The following is an 18109-nucleotide window of genomic DNA, read 5'->3' as shown; positions in this document are numbered from 1 at the left end:
ACAAAAAAAGAGAAAAACTACATCAGAGCAACTCGTCTTCGAAACAATGACGTTCATACAATCAGCTTAAAACAGTTCACTGCCACTGAATGTATCTGCAAAATGTTAAATGCCAATGTATTTCATTTGTTTCCACTCCTGGCAACTAAACCATGATTAACATTTAAATTTTGTTTATTTGACATGATGAAAAGAGGGCATCAAATCACACCCAACTGTAAAAATACAACGATAAAGTTTGATATAGACTAAAGACAGCAAAAATCCAGGTGGCATCATGCTATCAACCAACTAAAACAATTAATACCAATCACCATCAAGTAAATATTTTCCAGTAAAAGCTTTCCAAAAAATTATATGAAAATTATGGATACTAAAAGATTATTTGAACTGCGGTGGTTATGTTTAGGCAACTAAAGTTGTGGTTGAATATTTTACCTACAATGATTTTTACCAAACCTTAACCATGACGCAACATGTGGATCACAGAACATAAACTTCAACCTCCTCCCTACGATTTCTCTTTAGTATAAAAGATGCCACACTTTTGGACTGGAAAAAAAACTTTGCCAATGAACAAAACACATGTACACTTTTTTTTTTTTTTTTTTTTTTTTATGTATTGCTATGTTATACTATTTACTATATTACTACTATGCGTAGTATTATACCCTGTTTACACGTACATGGTTATTTTGAAAAACGGAGACATTTCCCTTCGTTTACACACAAACGGAGAATTCACCTCTGAAAACGATTCTTTCTAAAAACTCCGGCCAGAGTGGTTTGCACGTTTGCATGTCAACTGAGACAAACGGAGGTTTAGGCAGCCGAGGAAGTGAGGAAGAGAAGAGAGAGGAAGTGATTTGTTGCTGTTGTTGCTATTTTCGGGATTCTGATTGGCTAGCGTGGGCTTGAGCTTCTCGTTACACTGCCACCTACAGGTTTGGCATGCTCTTGACGGAATTGACGGCATATATACACGGGTACGTGTAAACAAACATTTTTCCGAAAACTGACAGCTTTGCACGATGTTATTTTTGAAAACGGAGAGGTTGAAATGTCCGTTTATGAAAATAGCCGGCCATGTGTAAACGTAGCATAAGACAAATTTCCACAACAGTGGACAAAAAAATAATTGCCACCAGTTATGTTTCCTTCAAAATATAGGTTATCTGGCAAAGCAAATTAGTTGTGCTCAAACATATATTGTTTCATCTGTATGTTAGAAATGTACCCTTTTTAACTGTGACAAATGAGAATGTTGTTTGTTTTCTGCATATTACCAGCAAAATCCATCCTGAAGGTACACAATGTAAAATGCAATGTAAATACAGGACAATGGATTTTAATTTTTCTCTTTTATGTCCGTGTTTCATGATAATGATGGTACTGAAAAATGAATGCTGTAATGATTTATGGATGTGATAAAATCCTGCGTGTGGCCACTCATGCAAATGGATAATACTAAATGACGAGTAACACTGCAGGAATCTGATCGTCTCTCAATAGGTTGATAGTGTTCTCTATTTATTTAGCTTTGATCAATGTAAGAGTTGTCCCAGTGTCATGTCAATGAAAAGAAGCAACTAAAATAATGGATGGAGAGAGACGAAGAACCAGAAGGGTCTGTGGCTGCTCTGTCTGTAAATGAACACATCTCTCAGAAAACAAAAAGGGTGAAAACAAAGCTGGACAGATAAGAAAAGACAGAACGCAAATGAGTCATCTATGTTAAAACTGAAGAGAAGAAAGGCGTGCAGCTACAGATTGATTAGTTCAGGCAGAACAAGAAAGAGCAGAATGAGAGGAGACACTAATGGAAAAAGAATGTGTGGTCCTACTTCCGTAGGATCCATCATTTAAGTGTGGGTTGTCTTTTCGTGTGCGCGTGTGTGTGTGTGTGCGTGTGCATGCGTGTGTGTGTGTGTGTGTGTGTTTTCTGTGTCCATCCAAGTTCCCTAATGGACCCAGGGCTACATGGGGAGCCTGCCTGACAAAAGTTCACATTCATTACTCATAACCTGCCACTTGGCACTACAACCTCTGCTACATCAGTTCCTGTGGATCCCTGAGCTCCCTTAGAAACTCAGGTAAAGCCAAAGCCCCATTATATCTTGTCCACTTCACCCAACACTGCCCTGGCCCCATATAGCATTAGCGTCACGTTGTATGTGGCACTCTTGTAGCTTGTGTGTCTACCAGTGTAGCCATGGTTCTATCCAGGGTTTTCCCTGGATTTTCAAATGACGTCATACACTCATTATGTTCACAGCTATAACATTACTGCATACTTCATACTCACCGATACTTTTTCTCTCTCTCTGCACCACAAACTTGCTATAATTATGAGATCAGGATCTTGTAATTATAAGTTAAGGCTATATCATCGCTAACCTAGGCTACAGGACAAGATAGTGGGCAATGATGGCGCCATCGCTTTTATTTCCTCCTTGCTATCAGAGACTGAAAAATGTTAAAAATGTTAATGTGGATGGCATTAATATTAGTATATCAACAATGCGCAGGCATCTTAAGTCGTTGGTATTGTTCAGGCGGAAGCCCAGCCAGTCTGACCTTCTGGAAACTTTCAACTTCAACCACCATTATCACCGTCCACACAAACCACATCATATCGCTAACTAAACTACACACTTTGCCAAGTAAATTAAGGGGTTACTACCTCCTCCCCCGGACTGAGTTTACAAGTGAAATGGCTGTGGGGATGAAGGAGTGCTTGTAGCTGTTACTCTTAATTCAAGGGAATCTGAACCTAGAGCCAGAAGGCAAAATCTGAAATTCCATGTAAAGTGGGTGATCGCTGTCGGACAGAATGGCTACAGAAGGCAAATCACTCTCTTCCTGTAGTAGCAACGCTTCTGTTAATAAAAGAGAATAAATGCAAGATTAAATGCATCATTGCCCATTGTCTTATCCTGTAGCCTAGATTAGCGAGGATTGATAATTATACATTAACCTTTCTCATAATTACGAGCTCCTGATCTTGTAATTACGAGATCTTTTCTCGCTATTATGAGAAAGTAACTCATAATTGCTAGATAAGGTGTCAAACTTTTTATTTCCTTAGTGAATGCAATGTGCTTCCCTGTTTCCCTCATCGTGATGGCTGGGCTGATAGTAAGTCAACAGTGTGTCTACATGTATGTGTAATTGTTCAAGAGAAAAAAGTACTGTAAATTTGTATTAACATACTGGCCTGGGTTTGGGCTGAAAATCTTAGTTGGTGGTCAGGCCTGGGTAGAAATTTCAAACCCTGTGCAGTAGAAGCCTTTAACGCCAACAACAACTGTCCCAGACGAGAAAAGACTCTTCTCAAAGCGGTCTGATTGATTGTGACATCCGAGTTGTAACTGGTATCCAGCTAACAACCTTCTGTTGTAAATAAAACTAGCAGATTTCCCATTCAATTAAAAATGTTAAAGCAGAAAAAGAGGCAGGGAGGGGTTTGTTTGGTTATGATATTTCTAACAATGCCTCAAAATGAATGTGGAGATGAGTTATTGATGTTCAGATGCTGCATGTAATGCCTTTATTATTCATTTAAAACATATTTAATATTTCGGCACCTCTGTAGTCAGGACCATCCCGTCCCAGCTGGAGGATGAATGGACTGTGCTGCCTCATTGTTTTGTCACTGTCTGCTTGGTGGGCTGCTTCGAATGAATTGAACAGGTGTCTCCACATTGGTCTACAGTGCATTAGCACAATAATGGCTGCAGGTGTATTTATTCACTGCTGAGGTCGACCTTCCATCCAAATATTAACACCTTTCTAAATATTCACTTCCACTTTTTCTCACGCTCCCTTTTTCATAATTGTGTGTGTGTGTGTGTGTGTAAAGCTCAAATGTTCTTTGTGTAGTTGTAGTCCTTTGATGTGCAATCCTTTGTAATTTCTGCCAAAATTTCGCGAGCGAGGAGGTTGCGCTACATCTGATTACAACCCAGAAAACGCCTGCGTCATTGTTTCCCTAACAAAACAAAATGTTAATCCCTATTACACCATGAATAGCTGTGAGATTTATGAGAGATTAAACAATTTGACAAAACCACTGTGTGAACAACAAAGAACCCTGGTGCTACAAAACCCAGATAAACAACAGAACCGCTCATTGAGTGTTGTTGCCCATGCTCATTATTTACTGTGAGTCACCATCTGTATCATAAATATATCTCACATACAGTTCACACAATGTCTCACAAACACACTCCATCTCCTCTAGACGGAAGGTGGTAGAGAAGTATTCCAGCTAACCTTTTTCCAAAACATATTTTGTATTTTCAGTAGTGGAAGAAGTACTCATCAGTACCCACATCATCACACGGGTGTAAAATACTCCATCAAAAGTCCTGCATTCATCATTCTGTTTAAGCAAAAGCATTTTCAGCTAAACCTTTTTAAGTATAGAAAGTAAAAGTACTCATTGTGCAGAAAATGGCCCGTGTAGATTGCTCATACTGATGCATCAATGTATAGTAGCTTATTCTTGTAGTTTGATGAACTTTAAACCACCCACACCCCCACACACACCACACACCCCCCCCACACACACACCCCCACACACAGGCTTGTAAATTCCCAAAGGCACCTACAGATTGGTTGCAGTCACTTTAGATTCATATGAACAGGTGAAAATCCAAAGTGTTGACAGAGTAGCATGGCCAAGTGGGTTCCTCTGACACCTGCTGTCTGACACAACCAGAGAATGACAAATACACTGATGCCTCAATAGACCCGCGAAACCAACTAGCTCTTTGCTGTCAGATAGGAGTAAACAAGTGAATGGGCTTACAAGGAACTCTGAAACTGCTTCAGATCAGACTCAGTCAAGTGCATCTGGTTGTAAAGTTGTCCATGTTCCCTTTTGGCCTCTGGTGCTTGGATATTTTTGAGCACACCGGACACACAGCAGGTCTCAGCAGGTTGCTTTTAGCACTCAAACAACTGAGTAAATATCAAAGATAATCCAACCTTTAGCCTGTGTGTTCCACTGGTGAGCAACAAAGGATCAACACCCATTGGTTGGAGCCTGACTTTACTCATTTTATCTTAGATCTGTTAAAACAAAGATTTTTATTGTGCTAGTTACTCATTCAAAATCAGAAATACTACATTTAATAAGTGCAGCTGTTAAGTGTACACTGAGGAGGATTAGTTTGGATTAGAACAGAGTGATACAGGAACTCAGTGGGAACTCAGGATGTCATTATTTCTGCCGGCCCAGGGAATACTCCCTCCTAGGGAAGGACTTCTGCCACTTTTTCACTGCCAGCACCAGATTCTGCAGTGGATACTGGCCAGACCCCTGTCCTCAACAGATCCATTACTTTTAATTAACTACCAATAATCCAATCTCTTTATATGGTGATAATATGTCAGTGTGGTGTTTTCAGCTTGCTCTGCTGCCCCCAAATAGCCAAATAAATCATTGATTAATGCTTTAAATATCGATGTGGATTGTGGAAATGAGGCAAATATTCAACTCAATGTTAAAATCCTGTCGGTAATATTTTTTTTTACATGAACATATAAACAGTATTGGCTTGGGACTGCGTGTTCTAACATCAAAACCATCAGTGGCTTAAGGAATCACCCATGCCAAAAACTGTACCTTCATATTTCAGGAACACATCACCAAACTAGAGCAAAGATTCATTGAAAAATAGAATGAAAAAAACGTGTGATAAGAGCGATCATCCTGTCATCTTAAAATTTGCAATTTAAACTCCCCCAATTAGCGTCTCCCCATCACCTTGATTTGATTAGGCTGCTGCTCTCTACCTGCTCGGTTGTGATGAGCTCTCCTCAGATATCTGCAGGCAGCTGCGCCGTGATTAGATGTGCTTAGTCATTCACTAAGTGACAAGCAGCACACACACACTCAAACATGCAGGCATAAATGAACACACACACACACACACAAACAGCTCTCTTAACTTAGCCAAAAGCACAAGAAACAACTGTAAGTGTAGGTCTATACATGCACACAATATTCCCTTATTAACCCAGAACAAACATTTTTACAGTAATGTGCACACACTGCTTTAAAGTTGTCACATGATGAGAGCTTAGCAGCTTTAACTACTGGGTATCACTCAGTGTTATTTTGCAAGTAAATGTACTTTATTCTGCTCAAAATTATTTCTCCTAAAAATTAAATGAAAAGACAACAGCCGTACACCAGACCATATTTTAAGGCAAACGGAAAAAATCTCCAGCAGGCAATAAAGCGAGCTATAAGAATGAAAATCTCTCCAGCTGTTTCCTGCAATAACAAATGAGTAAAGATGTTCCTACGTGATCAAAGTAACAATCTTGATCTGAAGTGTCTGCTTGGATACCGATGCCATCAGAGTTCAGCAGAAAGCTGTGTAGGGGGTTCAGCGAGCTATGATTCATCCTCTTGCTCACCAATGAATATCTTTGCCATGTGAAATTGCCTAATAAATATGCGGCGGATCGCAGTGACTAGGCATGACTGGAATTTTATGGTTCGTAAAGGGACTCAGAAGCTCAAAGGCATAAAATTAGGTCGTCACCTTGTGCAGCATGGATTTCATGTTAACACTAAATTAAATTATTAAATCAAGTCAAAATACTGAGTAAAATACTAATACTAAAATCACACTGAATTGTTAAACACTTAAGAAATGTCCTCTATGCAATTATAATATGATGTTTCTTCGTATAGGAGTTTGGGCTTTAATGTGATTCTTATTTGCTGGCATTTATTTTAAACACAGAAGATCCCTTTGCTCTAAAGGGGAACCCTCATTTTTCCCTGTGCAAATTCTTGCAGCCACATATGCAAGAGAAAAGCATTTGCCTCTGGAGGTTGTTAAAGTCACCCTGTAGACTTCAAAGGATGGGCAGCTGAAACGAAAAACAATATGTACCTGAAGAATTGCATAATAATACATGGTTTCCTTTTTTTCCTCTGGACTACTTTGAAGTTTTCTGGACATTTTGTTGGGGCATTTGCAACATGAAAACATGGAAATAAATGAAGCCGGTGGGAATTGAGTATCAAAAAAAAAAAAAAAAAAATGTCTTACTTATGCTCTGGCTTTGTTCAAAGACTGGCTAGAAAAGAGTCATTTTCACAGACATTGTGATCTTTATGCTAACAGCAGAAGGCCCATTGGCCGTTGAAGTAAATACACTCCCGCTGTGTTTTATAGACAAACTCTCAACTCAAACTCTGCAGAAGACTTACAAGAGATCTGGTCTGCCTCTGAGATCTGTGTAAAATAAATAGCCTTTCAAGAATTTTCAATTTTGTCCTAAAGTCTCTCATTTGTTTTGTATTTTACGCTACTGCAAGGGAAAACATTTCAAGACAACAAATCAACTGAAGAACTAGAATTTATGTTTTTTGTGTGGATTGTATTGATCCAATCCATTACTTGTTGTAAACAGAGTAAATGTATTCAATTAGTTAGTCATAATGGATAAATGATTGACATGTGATCAATATTTTCTCCATTTAGAGATCTGATGTATCTTATGTGGGGAGAAAGCACTACATTAACTCACGCTAATATATGACATTTTTGTGAGGCTTTTCAGTATCAGGTTTGAGACTAAAATAATTAGTAATAAGATAAGAATAATAAGATTAATCTGATTCTCTGATTTTGAAGGTGACTAAAATTCTGATTCATTTTATTGTATTGACAAATAACTATAATGATGATGTTGGATACATCCTGCATCAAACTTCACTGAAAAAGATGTAATTATTCAAATGCACTTGCAGAATGTTTTTAATAAGAAGAAAATAACTCTCCTGTAGCCTTTGAGGCTGTTCATTGCACATCACTAAATAAAAGTGTGGGATGGAACAAACAGACCAATGATTTGGCTACTGTTCAAGCTTTACCGATGGGGTCACAAATGTGGGCGGTACTAGAGCAAAGGCCATAGTGTCATTAAAATCAAGGGTTAACCCTTTTAGCATTAAATGTGCTCAAGAACGTTTCATGGCAATTCAGCCTACAATACTAGATTGTGATATTGTATTGCAGTTGTGGACATTTTATTGATCCCCTGAAGGAAGGATGCAGGTGGTGTGCTCTCCCAAAACAAGGACCATATCACTGAAAATGTTTTGGCCTCTGGCTTTGTTGCAGATGGGGATAGTGACAACATGCAGAGAACTGGGACCAACCAATGGGCACAAAGGTGCAGACCAAAATCACACTGATGGTTGGTTAAGAGACAGCAATTTAAGACTATCCTCACCAAAAGAACAAAAAGCGTTTTTTTCTTCAAATGTTTAAAGGGTAACTACCGGGGTTTTTTTCAACCTGGACCCTATTTTCCTATGTTTTTGTGTTTAAGTGACTGAAGGGAACAACAATCTTTGACATTGGTCCAGTATTAAGCGAGATCGCTGCAGTTGGCAGTGGCAAAACAAGATACAACGCAAGTTGATAGGGCAATTGTGGCAGCTTGTATTTACCTTCACAAAAGTGCTTCTTTTGCCACTGACAGGCTCAGATTATTATTCTAAGTGTCTCGCAACATTATGGAAAGGATTTCTAAGGAGGTCGACCTTTCTGTTAAAGAGTAAGATAATTTTTTTTAAACATAAAAACATCCGTGAAAAAAAGCTGTTTTGGGTCGTCCTTCCACTTTTCCAACCATCACAACTCCAGGTTAAAAAAAACAGTAGTTAACCTTTAAGTTCAATCAACTGCACTTTCCTGACAATTGACCTCTTTGTGGTGACTGTCCTGAAATTACATTTTATTTCCTCAAACAACCAAAGCTGGGGTTACCTCTCCCTCAGTATTTAAAATATGAAGTTCCTGAATGAAACTTGATAGCTGGCTTTTTGTACAAAGCGTCTGATTTCCACCCCTGAGACTGCTGTTTCTGTCCTGTCTACTGTATTACCTTAGCCTGGGAAAACCCTGACGAACTTCCGGCAAATTTGAGATTTGCTCTGCAAGTCCGTCTGGCCAAGAGCCCATTCAAGCCCATTACCAATTTTTCCAAATCGAGGCACCGATCACAACCGTTGAGGACATAACACGATGACGATAGCGCAGTGACGGTGAGCAGCTTTTTGTTTACATTCAACATGACGGCCACCGAAGCGCAGCAACCCGTTGATGCCGCTGTCGCTGCTACGTCATCCGGATCTTTGGCCTGATTGGTTGAAGGACTATCCAATGCGCCCAGAGGCATTTGAGCGGCGTCCGTTAGTGACGCCCCTTTGGAAATGAGCTGTGAATGAACCTTGACCAGACCCACTCTCAGTTACAACTGAGAAGGGTCTAGTGTCAACCAGGCTAGTATTACCTGCTTTTCATGAAGACAATCTTTCCCTAACTATAACCATACCATGATGACCACAACCTTTTTATTAATTTCAACCAGATTAAACGATTTTGGGTGCCTCACCTTTACCACAGGGGTTACATATCAACAGGGTGCGATTTGTGAAAAAAGCTGTGGGAGAGATGTTTTTTGATCATGCACAACAAAACAAACAACAAAAACAAAACATGCAAGAATTAAATCCCCCTTGCAATACCATGGATACAGTGCCTCTCGGCCAGGCATGCCAAACACCTAAATATGCACTTCAATATTCAATGGAAAATACATCGCTTTCAAGCCGGAGAGCGGAGTTCACTTCGCTGCGAAAACTAAATACTTTCACCCAGGAAATGCTCGTTCGTTCCTCAGGAATGTCTTAATCTAAACCACAATCTTTTTCCTAAACTTAACGAGTCGTTTTGGTGCTTAAACTTAACCGTCATCGCCGCATGACGCTAACTTTTTCTGGCTAAACTCAACTACCATGGCTTCTGAAACGACCGTCATCTGGCAGCGCCTGTAGCCGGCTCGCCGTCACCTATTGGCAGCTGAACAACTGCCGCTAGTAGCCGGCGTCCTGGAGCTCTGTAGCTGCTAAATACAACCAGCAACTGCTGCTCAGATTTTTTTCGTTCTATCGCACTATAGACTGTTCACATTACAGCGCTTTACTTAGTTTAAAATACTTCTATTTAAGTTATATAACGGTCTGTTGGTGAAGTAGCATTGATCACTTTAAGAAACATTTAGTCCCCACCGGGGATAAAAATAATTCAGCAGAGGCAGGGATATGTAGACTGAACAGAAAGGGGGAAATCCGACACATCCCCCGGTAAATGGCACCCTACATATCAGAATCATTTTTAAAAGCATGTTTGTTTTGAAGGGCAGACAAATGGGACTTGTTGGGGAACTTGGAATGAACGATCATTTAAAATAACTTCTGTCTTTCAGGGCAAACTGGTGTACAAATATCTTTCACTGTGGCACCAAATGTAAAATACTCTGCATCCCATTTTTTCCAGTCCCTTTATCACACACACACACACACACACACACACAAAATGATTTACTGTCGAGAACAAAGGTCGCACAGGTTTAAATTCATGCTGGTGGACTCTTTTCAACAGCATTTAATCTCCTTACCTCACATCGCCTTGTGTGTGCATGTATGTGCGTGCGTGCGTGCGTGCGTGCGTGCGTGCGTGCGTGCGTGCGTGCGTGCGTGCATGCGTGCATGCGTGCATGCGTGTGTGTGTGCTAGATGTTGACAAAAAATGTAATCCAGTGGTGAGGGGAAAATAATAGTGGTTCTGAAGTTAGTTCTGTGTAGATGTATGATACACACTCCTCTCACATGGACAAGATAGAATTGGATTATTTATTGCACGGAACAAAATATGAGACAGAGTAGAAAAGAATGACAATAGAATACAATAACATGGAATGAGACAAAATAAAATGGAATGAGACAGTAGAAAAGAATCAGGTAGAATAAAAAAGAGAGAAAATAAAATAGCGTAAGATAGAATATAGCTTATAGAATAGACTAAAGTAGAGTAGGATAGAATAGAGTAATATAGAGTAAGATAATAGAATGAATAAATTAGACTAACATAGAACAGAGAGACAAAGCCACCAAAATGAATAAAAAAAGAAGAAAGGGAAAAGACACAAAGTCAGCCACCGTCTTTCTGACAATGATTGGCTCTCTGTAGCCCAGAGGTATCACTTCTCATCCTAATTACTCTTCAAGCACTGACCCAGTATCAGCTCTTATGTTCTGCCTTAATTTAACCCTCCAACCACTAAAACTGACTCCGCATTAGCTAAAAGTCAGGATTTCAATTTTAAGTTCTGGAGCACGATTTGCATTTTCCTCCCTCGTCGTGCCTGTGGATGATTGATGACTCATCCAAAAAGACTAATGGGAATGGAGTCCAGAACATACATATTTAATTAGAAAGCAATCTTTCGTGTAATAGCAAAGTGTTGTGAATAATCAGATCAGCTTATGACCAAGTGTTGTTTTAACGCAGAGAGGCTGGATTTTTGAGAGTGGAACACCACAGGACACCAAATCCTATTATGGCATCACCATTGCCTTGGTTTAAAGGTTCCGTTATCAGTAGTTGTTAGTTGTTAGGTAGTGCACAATAGTAGTTTTTGAACTGCAATTTCAAATATCTATTTTCAAATATCTCTATCGCCGCCAACCCATCCAGAATTCTGCAGCCCAGATCATCACCCGCACCAGATTAACAGACCACATCACACCTCCACAGCTCCACTGGCTTCCTGTGCCCCACCGGATCAATTACAAAATTCTTCTGCTAACCTCCACAACCTTGCACCCCCATACTGTATTTTGCGTATTTAATGTGTAACTTAATGTTTTCTAGCACGTGTATGTTTCGTAATGGCCAGAAATTGTTCTCATTCGGCCTACCTCGTTAAATTAATATTGAATTAAAAAAAATGTAAATACCTTTCAGACCTGCTTCTTCCCTACACTCCTCCCCGAACACTTCGTTCCTCCACAGTTGTACTTTTAACAGTCCCATCATTCAGACTCAGCACCATGGGTGCAAGAGCCTTCAGCTGCTCTGCCCCCACATCTTTGGAACTCTCTCCCACCACACATCCATCAACTGGACTTTCTTCATCAATTAAAATCACAACTTAAAAACACATCTGTTTAGATTGGCATACCCAACACACTATAGCTTTCACCATATCCACCTTGATTTTACTGATATAATTGTTTGTACTAGTTGAATACCTTTGATTTTACTTACTACATGGTTTTACTATTGATACATTTGTTGTGCTTCTATTATTGTTTTTATTTATGTGTGTAAGGTGTCCTTGAGTGTCCTGAAAGGCACCAACGAATAAACTGTATTATTATTATTGATAATATGGCCGACATTAACTCACAGTTAACAGCAATGGCACCTCAGACCATTCCAAACATTTTTCCTTTTTCGTAGTCAAAGATCTATCACACTGATGAAACTTTTTGCTGTGACATTTTAAAAACGTGCCTATGGTAAAACCCATCTTACACTTGTCAAATCCTCTATGTGTTTGCTTTCTGTACTTATGCTGCCAGATGTGGACGCCTTCTCCAGACAGCTCACAGTGGGTTGCTACAGCTTGATTGCATTAGAACAAGATTATTGAATACGTATGAATAACCACTAAAATATGTCTATTAAAAACCACTGGATCAGTGGGCTCACTGGCTATGTATATTACAGTTATTTAATCAATTTTAATATAAACTTAAATAGATATTTCAATACGGTTGGCAGGTGGTAATTAAGAGCTGTCATACTTCCGTTCCAGATGTGTAATAGCAGCAGTAGCTTCACCAGCTATACAGAATAATCTAAATGAAAACGTAATTAAAGTTTATTTATGAAACACAGTTCATGCTCCTAAATGTTTGAGTTGTTTCTATAAATGCAGCTTCTCCTGAATTATGATTAATTGCTGATTTAGCCACATTCACTCACTCATTCAGGTTTCGGAGAATTAAGTGTCAGCTTAAGCATACTGGTTGGACAAATAAAAGCACAAAATATGAAATAATTAGTTCTGATCTGATCAAAAACTCGATCTAGGTAACTTACAACTTGCTGCCTCTCTTTTTGCTCCCTAAACCCCCCTCCATCAGGAACTCATTTATCAAAACCGACAGAGGTTGTTGGTGCCTTGCTGTTCCTACTGCGCCTCCAGCCTCTTTCAACTGATAAATATTTTCAAAGCCTATAGATATTAACATAGTCTACAGTGAGTTCACCAGCACGTTGTGCCAGTTATCAATATATTCAATTTTTCTTTTCTATATATTTTTTTCTTTTCACTGTGGAAATGCCAATGCAGAAAGATAATTGCTGTCCATTGAGTGAGTACACACACACACACACACACACACACACAGTCGAGAACAAAGGTTGTGAGTGTGTATGTCGGACACGTAAGTGATAAAGCTAAAATCAATACACCAAGTTACCCCAAACTAACCCTAACCTTAGATAGTTCAGATATTATGAAGTAGGGTTGTATGCGGTACTTATCCATAGTCAGTGTATTATTTTCTACAGTGGACGACAGTCAGCAAGCACCCAGCAGGCAGGTGTACCAACACGGAGGCTACGCAATGTACTGCTGTGGATGGGGGAAGCAGCTAAACATATTTATATTTATATGTGGTATATTGCCACCTAAAAAAGGCCCACCTAAAAAAGATCGATATCAGTTTAAGTGTACGCTATATTTAGAATATTTTCACCACTTTACCTTGCCATGATGTTAGATCCTGTAGTTTTGTAATGCTACATTTTGCTTTTACAAACATGCCACAAGCATATTAATCGTAGTTACTCTAGTACAGCGTTTCTCAACCTTTGAGTCTCGACCCCCCAGAAAAATGAGGTTGGTGTTTGTGACCCCCCTCGATGACGAGAGAAAGAGCTGCAAACTGGTGTAAACTGCTGTTTCTACGCGCTTCCCCCTGCTGATTTTGAGTGATTATTGTGAATGCTCTAATTAATACATCTAAACAAATAATGCTGACAGCTAATAAAATACTCAAAACGTGGTGAAATCTATCCAAACAAATAGAGTGCAAATTGATACCTCACATTTATTGAGCAGATTCTATAGGTTGCTTTTTACAAGTGCAGGCTCTGTGGATTTTTGATGCATTTGTGACTTTTCTCTCGCCCTGACCCACCTCAAAAGCACCCTCTCTTTGTTCCAGGACCTCCTGATTTACAGATAAAGCTCTGAATATAACACATGAAATGTACCAAACTTCACACACATTAATGTAAAAACTATTCCCCAGTCTAAAATATGTTATTTCTTAATTTTTTCTCCCCAACCATCTGGCGACCCCCAGAAATTATCTCGCGACCCCCAGCTTTCTCCAGACACCAAACGTTTTAAAGGTGCTGCAGGTAGGATTGTGAAGATCCAGGACTTCGCCAAAGAATTTGAACATCAATAACTTCTCAGTCCCTCCCCCCTTTCTTCTAAAGCCCAAACGGTCTCCTAAGCCCCTCCCCCCACAAGGGAGAATGAATGCGTGTGCATTAGCAGTGATTGACACGCAGTTAGGACCCCCCCCCGGCCCTGATTGGTGCATCTGAACAGGGAGCGGTAGATTTTTGCAAACTACAGGCTGTAGGTGGTGCCAGAGGAGCTGGATAATTTTTTTTTAAATTACCTGCTTCATGTAGTTCTACTGGAACATAGGGTCAGTTTTAGCAAATATGACAGAAAGTTAGTTTTATAAGTCTTACCTACTGCATCTTTAAGCTCCCTAACTGTCACACTGTCCAACAAAAGCTACTAGTTGAAGGTGAAATACACTGCGACATACAGACTGAAGTTTTGGTTTGCATTGCTGAAGCACAATTGCCACCAGGAGGCTCGACCTAAGTCTCTATTGTGCTGACTAGCAGTGCTGGATGCTATCACTGTGTTGCATCCTCAACAGTGGGCTCATAAAAAATCCATTTTGACTTCAACACGTTAAACATATGTGAATGAAGCCCTTTACTGAGAAGTTTAACATCTGCATGTATTTTGCAGAACTCTGATTGCAGAGTGTAGTGGCACTTCCCAACAGATTTCAGCCAGATTCTCCTTGTAGTTCTTCTATTACAGCTGTTGCTACATCACTTTCTAGAACATTGGGGGAAAAGTTTGAAATTCCCCCAAATGTTACGTTAGCTTTATGTCATGATTCAATCGGTGTCTCGACTCTAATTTCCTGCACGATGTGTATTTTTGCAGCCATGACTCACAGAGCATCAGGGCACCATGCAAACCCTGACTATTTCACAGTTCATCTATCACGATAAAACACTGCGGGGGAATGTTATCCATATTCACATGTCCCTGCATTCATTCTCCAGGACGGATCATTTTAGAGGAAGGGAGATTGCCTTTGGAATACATTAATTTCTCGCCTTTTATTGAGTTCTGGATGATATACAACGACAAACTATATTGAGTCGCATAGGAGAAACTGTAGCTCTTGTCCCTTTCACAATGAGGTGAAAAGTCAGCGTCAGCCACACATAAAAACTAGCCTCTTAGCAGGCTGCATGCTTACCAAAACAGGAACAGAATACCTATGGTTATTTCTGTGTTTTAAACAATTATTTATAATTGCCCAATTAATTGTGATGTGAAAATATGCCAGAGATCTAGTGCTAAAGGGTCACCCGGTAGTTTTCTTTTTCCCTTCCTGGTCGTTAATGAGCCCGACCTTTTGTCTACCTGGGACCAGAGCTGGCTCAGGCAGAGTCTTGTGAACCACTGCTATTGTTCATGCTTTTAAAATGTAGCCCACATTGCTCATAAATCCCACTGCTGTCATAGAGACATTCTGCTGCTTGTTTCTTAAACCCCTCTCTCCCAAAATGTAATAAGTTGGCCTTTCCTGACCAAGAGAAACATGTTAGCTTTGTTTTAAAATCCATCTTTCACTCCTTACACCATCTGTCTAGAAACTCTTCAAAATCTTCAGCTCAGTTTGTTCCAGAACAATAACAACTGTGTGGCTCGCTTTCCTGTTTTTTGCGATACAGTCACATTATAGTCCCCAATAAATCATACAATGCCAAAGTACAGTTCCCAAAGTGGGTTCTGCAGCACTTGACCAAAACCGAACAAAAGAAACTAAAATCAGGCGGTATGGTGGAAGATACTTGGTGTATGCGTTTTCGTAGATAGAGGAAGCTAGCTGTCCCACACCAGCGTGCTTCATCTGTAGGGAAAAACTGTCAAACGTGGCAGTAGTGCCAAGCTAAAGACCCCTTGGGAGAAAACATCCCCTCTTTAGGAAACATTTGTAAAAATTTGTATTAATTCTTTAAGTTTTATATTTATCTGCAAATCTGCACAGAAACATAAAACAGCTGACTTATTTCCCTCAGAGTGAGAATGGGATGTAGCTTTCCGTTTAGTAGTTCATATATGTTGTATGTTTTACATCAATGTTATTTGATTGTTTTTAATGAAAAATATTTTTCAGTTTGTTAAAAATCAATTCTTACAGATATCCATGGTGACATTTTTAGCTGAAAAGAATGGACATGCATAAGGTGAGTGTGCGGGTTGCATGGAATGGTGCAATTTGAAAGAAAAAGAAAAAAAAAAAAAAAAAAAAAAAAAAATCACTTTGTAAGGGTGCCATCATGGTTTGAAAAAGTTTGGAAAGCACCACTGTTCTACATAACAGCACTTAAAAAAGAACTTTGCATCTTGCCTGAGTATGCCAGTGGGAATTCAAAGCCTCTCCCTTGAGCCTGACACACCAACAACAAGTTCACCTCTTCAAAAGTAAAACCTTGGACTTAAATCTTTCAGTTACCAAAGCTTTCTCTCCAGTATTAAAACATAAAGTGAAAGACTATGAACAACTACAGGTCACCGAGGCAACAGTAGTCCAGGCTCAAACTGTCAACTTTCAGCAGCACCACAAGATCACAAATGTAATCAAGTTTTCTGTCCGGGCTCCTAAAGGGTGGAATGAGCTCCCCATTGACATCAGGACGGCCGAAAGCCTACACATCTATCGCCGCAGGCTTAAAACACATCTCTTCCGACTTCAACTTGGATGATAAAAAAAATAAACGTACAGTTGCAATTTCATATGGCTCTTTGTAGTTTGGCTTATTTAAAGCTAATGTACTTGCTTTTTGCTGTCCGGAGTTTGTACCTTCAAGGTTGAAAGCAGTACTCATATTAAGCTCATTTTCAGGTTCCTTATTGTATTTAGAGGTTATATCAAAACACCATACTTTTGTTGTACTGCACATTGCTGCAGCTCCTCTTTTCACCCTGTGTGTTGAGCTCTCTGTTTTAGCTACAGAGTGAGGCACCACACTTCTGTTCCATCTTTGTTGGGAGTCGCACATGCGCAGTACCTAGGTCAGCACTATAAGCCAGTCAGAAACAGAGTATGAGGGCGTGCCACGTTAGCAGCTAAGCAAGCATTATAACGTGTGTTACAAAGTGACGCACATTCGTCACGGAAGTAAAGGCTGGACTACAATAGAGCTGTTTGGAGCAGTTTGTGAACAGTGTTTTCTGTTGGAGATGGTAAGTGCCTTTGGGGTGGACTTTGGGCTTTTTCACTTTGTAAACCTATAACGTGCACAAAAAAGATATATAACTCAATAAAGGAAAGGGAAAAAGCCAAAAAGCATAATATGAGCACTTTAATTGGAAGTCACTTTGGATAAAAAGCGTCAGCTAAATGACATGTAATTCATCAATACATTTAAAAAAAAGTTTAGTTTTTGCTCTTACCTTTCTGTAGACAATCATATTGGGGGAGTCGTCGTCTGGGTCCACAGTGCTCATGGACCTCATGGACAGCAGAGGCCGGGTCGGTGTCGTCTGGACGCTCTCCTTCGGTTCCTCAGACCCTTCGTCAGTCTCCGTCGCCTCCACAGTGTTCGGCTGCTGCTCCTCCTCCTCCTCCTCCTCCTGCTGCTGCTGCTGCTGCTGCTGCTGCTGCGGTGCCTCAGCCATCACTACAGGCTCCCTTTCAGTCTTCTTCTACGGTGATGAGTTATCCTCTCTTCTTTATCTGCGTCAAGTCCTTCTCTTCCTCCTCCTTTATGTCCTTTTGTGCACTCTCCTCAGTGTAGAAGCTGTTGTAGGGAGAGGGAGAGAGAGAGAGATGAATAAGACCGTACAACTCACCACTGGTCTCTGGCCTCCCATC

General features: G+C 39.9%; 1 protein-coding gene across 1 annotated transcript in view; it reads right to left on the bottom strand.

The window, feature by feature from the left end:
* Positions 1–18109, bottom strand: part of rgs6 (regulator of G protein signaling 6) — a 105191-nt gene that overhangs the window by 79525 nt on the left and 7557 nt on the right. The window contains exon 2 of the mRNA XM_031322266.2: positions 17689–18035. Within this exon, the coding sequence (XP_031178126.1) occupies positions 17689–17913 (225 nt within the window). The 5' untranslated portion in view covers positions 17914–18035. The remainder of the gene's footprint in view (positions 1–17688; positions 18036–18109) is intronic.

This window comes from Sander lucioperca, chromosome 19, assembly GCF_008315115.2.
Source record: "Sander lucioperca isolate FBNREF2018 chromosome 19, SLUC_FBN_1.2, whole genome shotgun sequence".
Classification (NCBI taxonomy): Eukaryota; Metazoa; Chordata; class Actinopteri; order Perciformes; family Percidae; genus Sander; species Sander lucioperca.
This window is presented reverse-complemented; position numbering and strand designations above follow the sequence as displayed.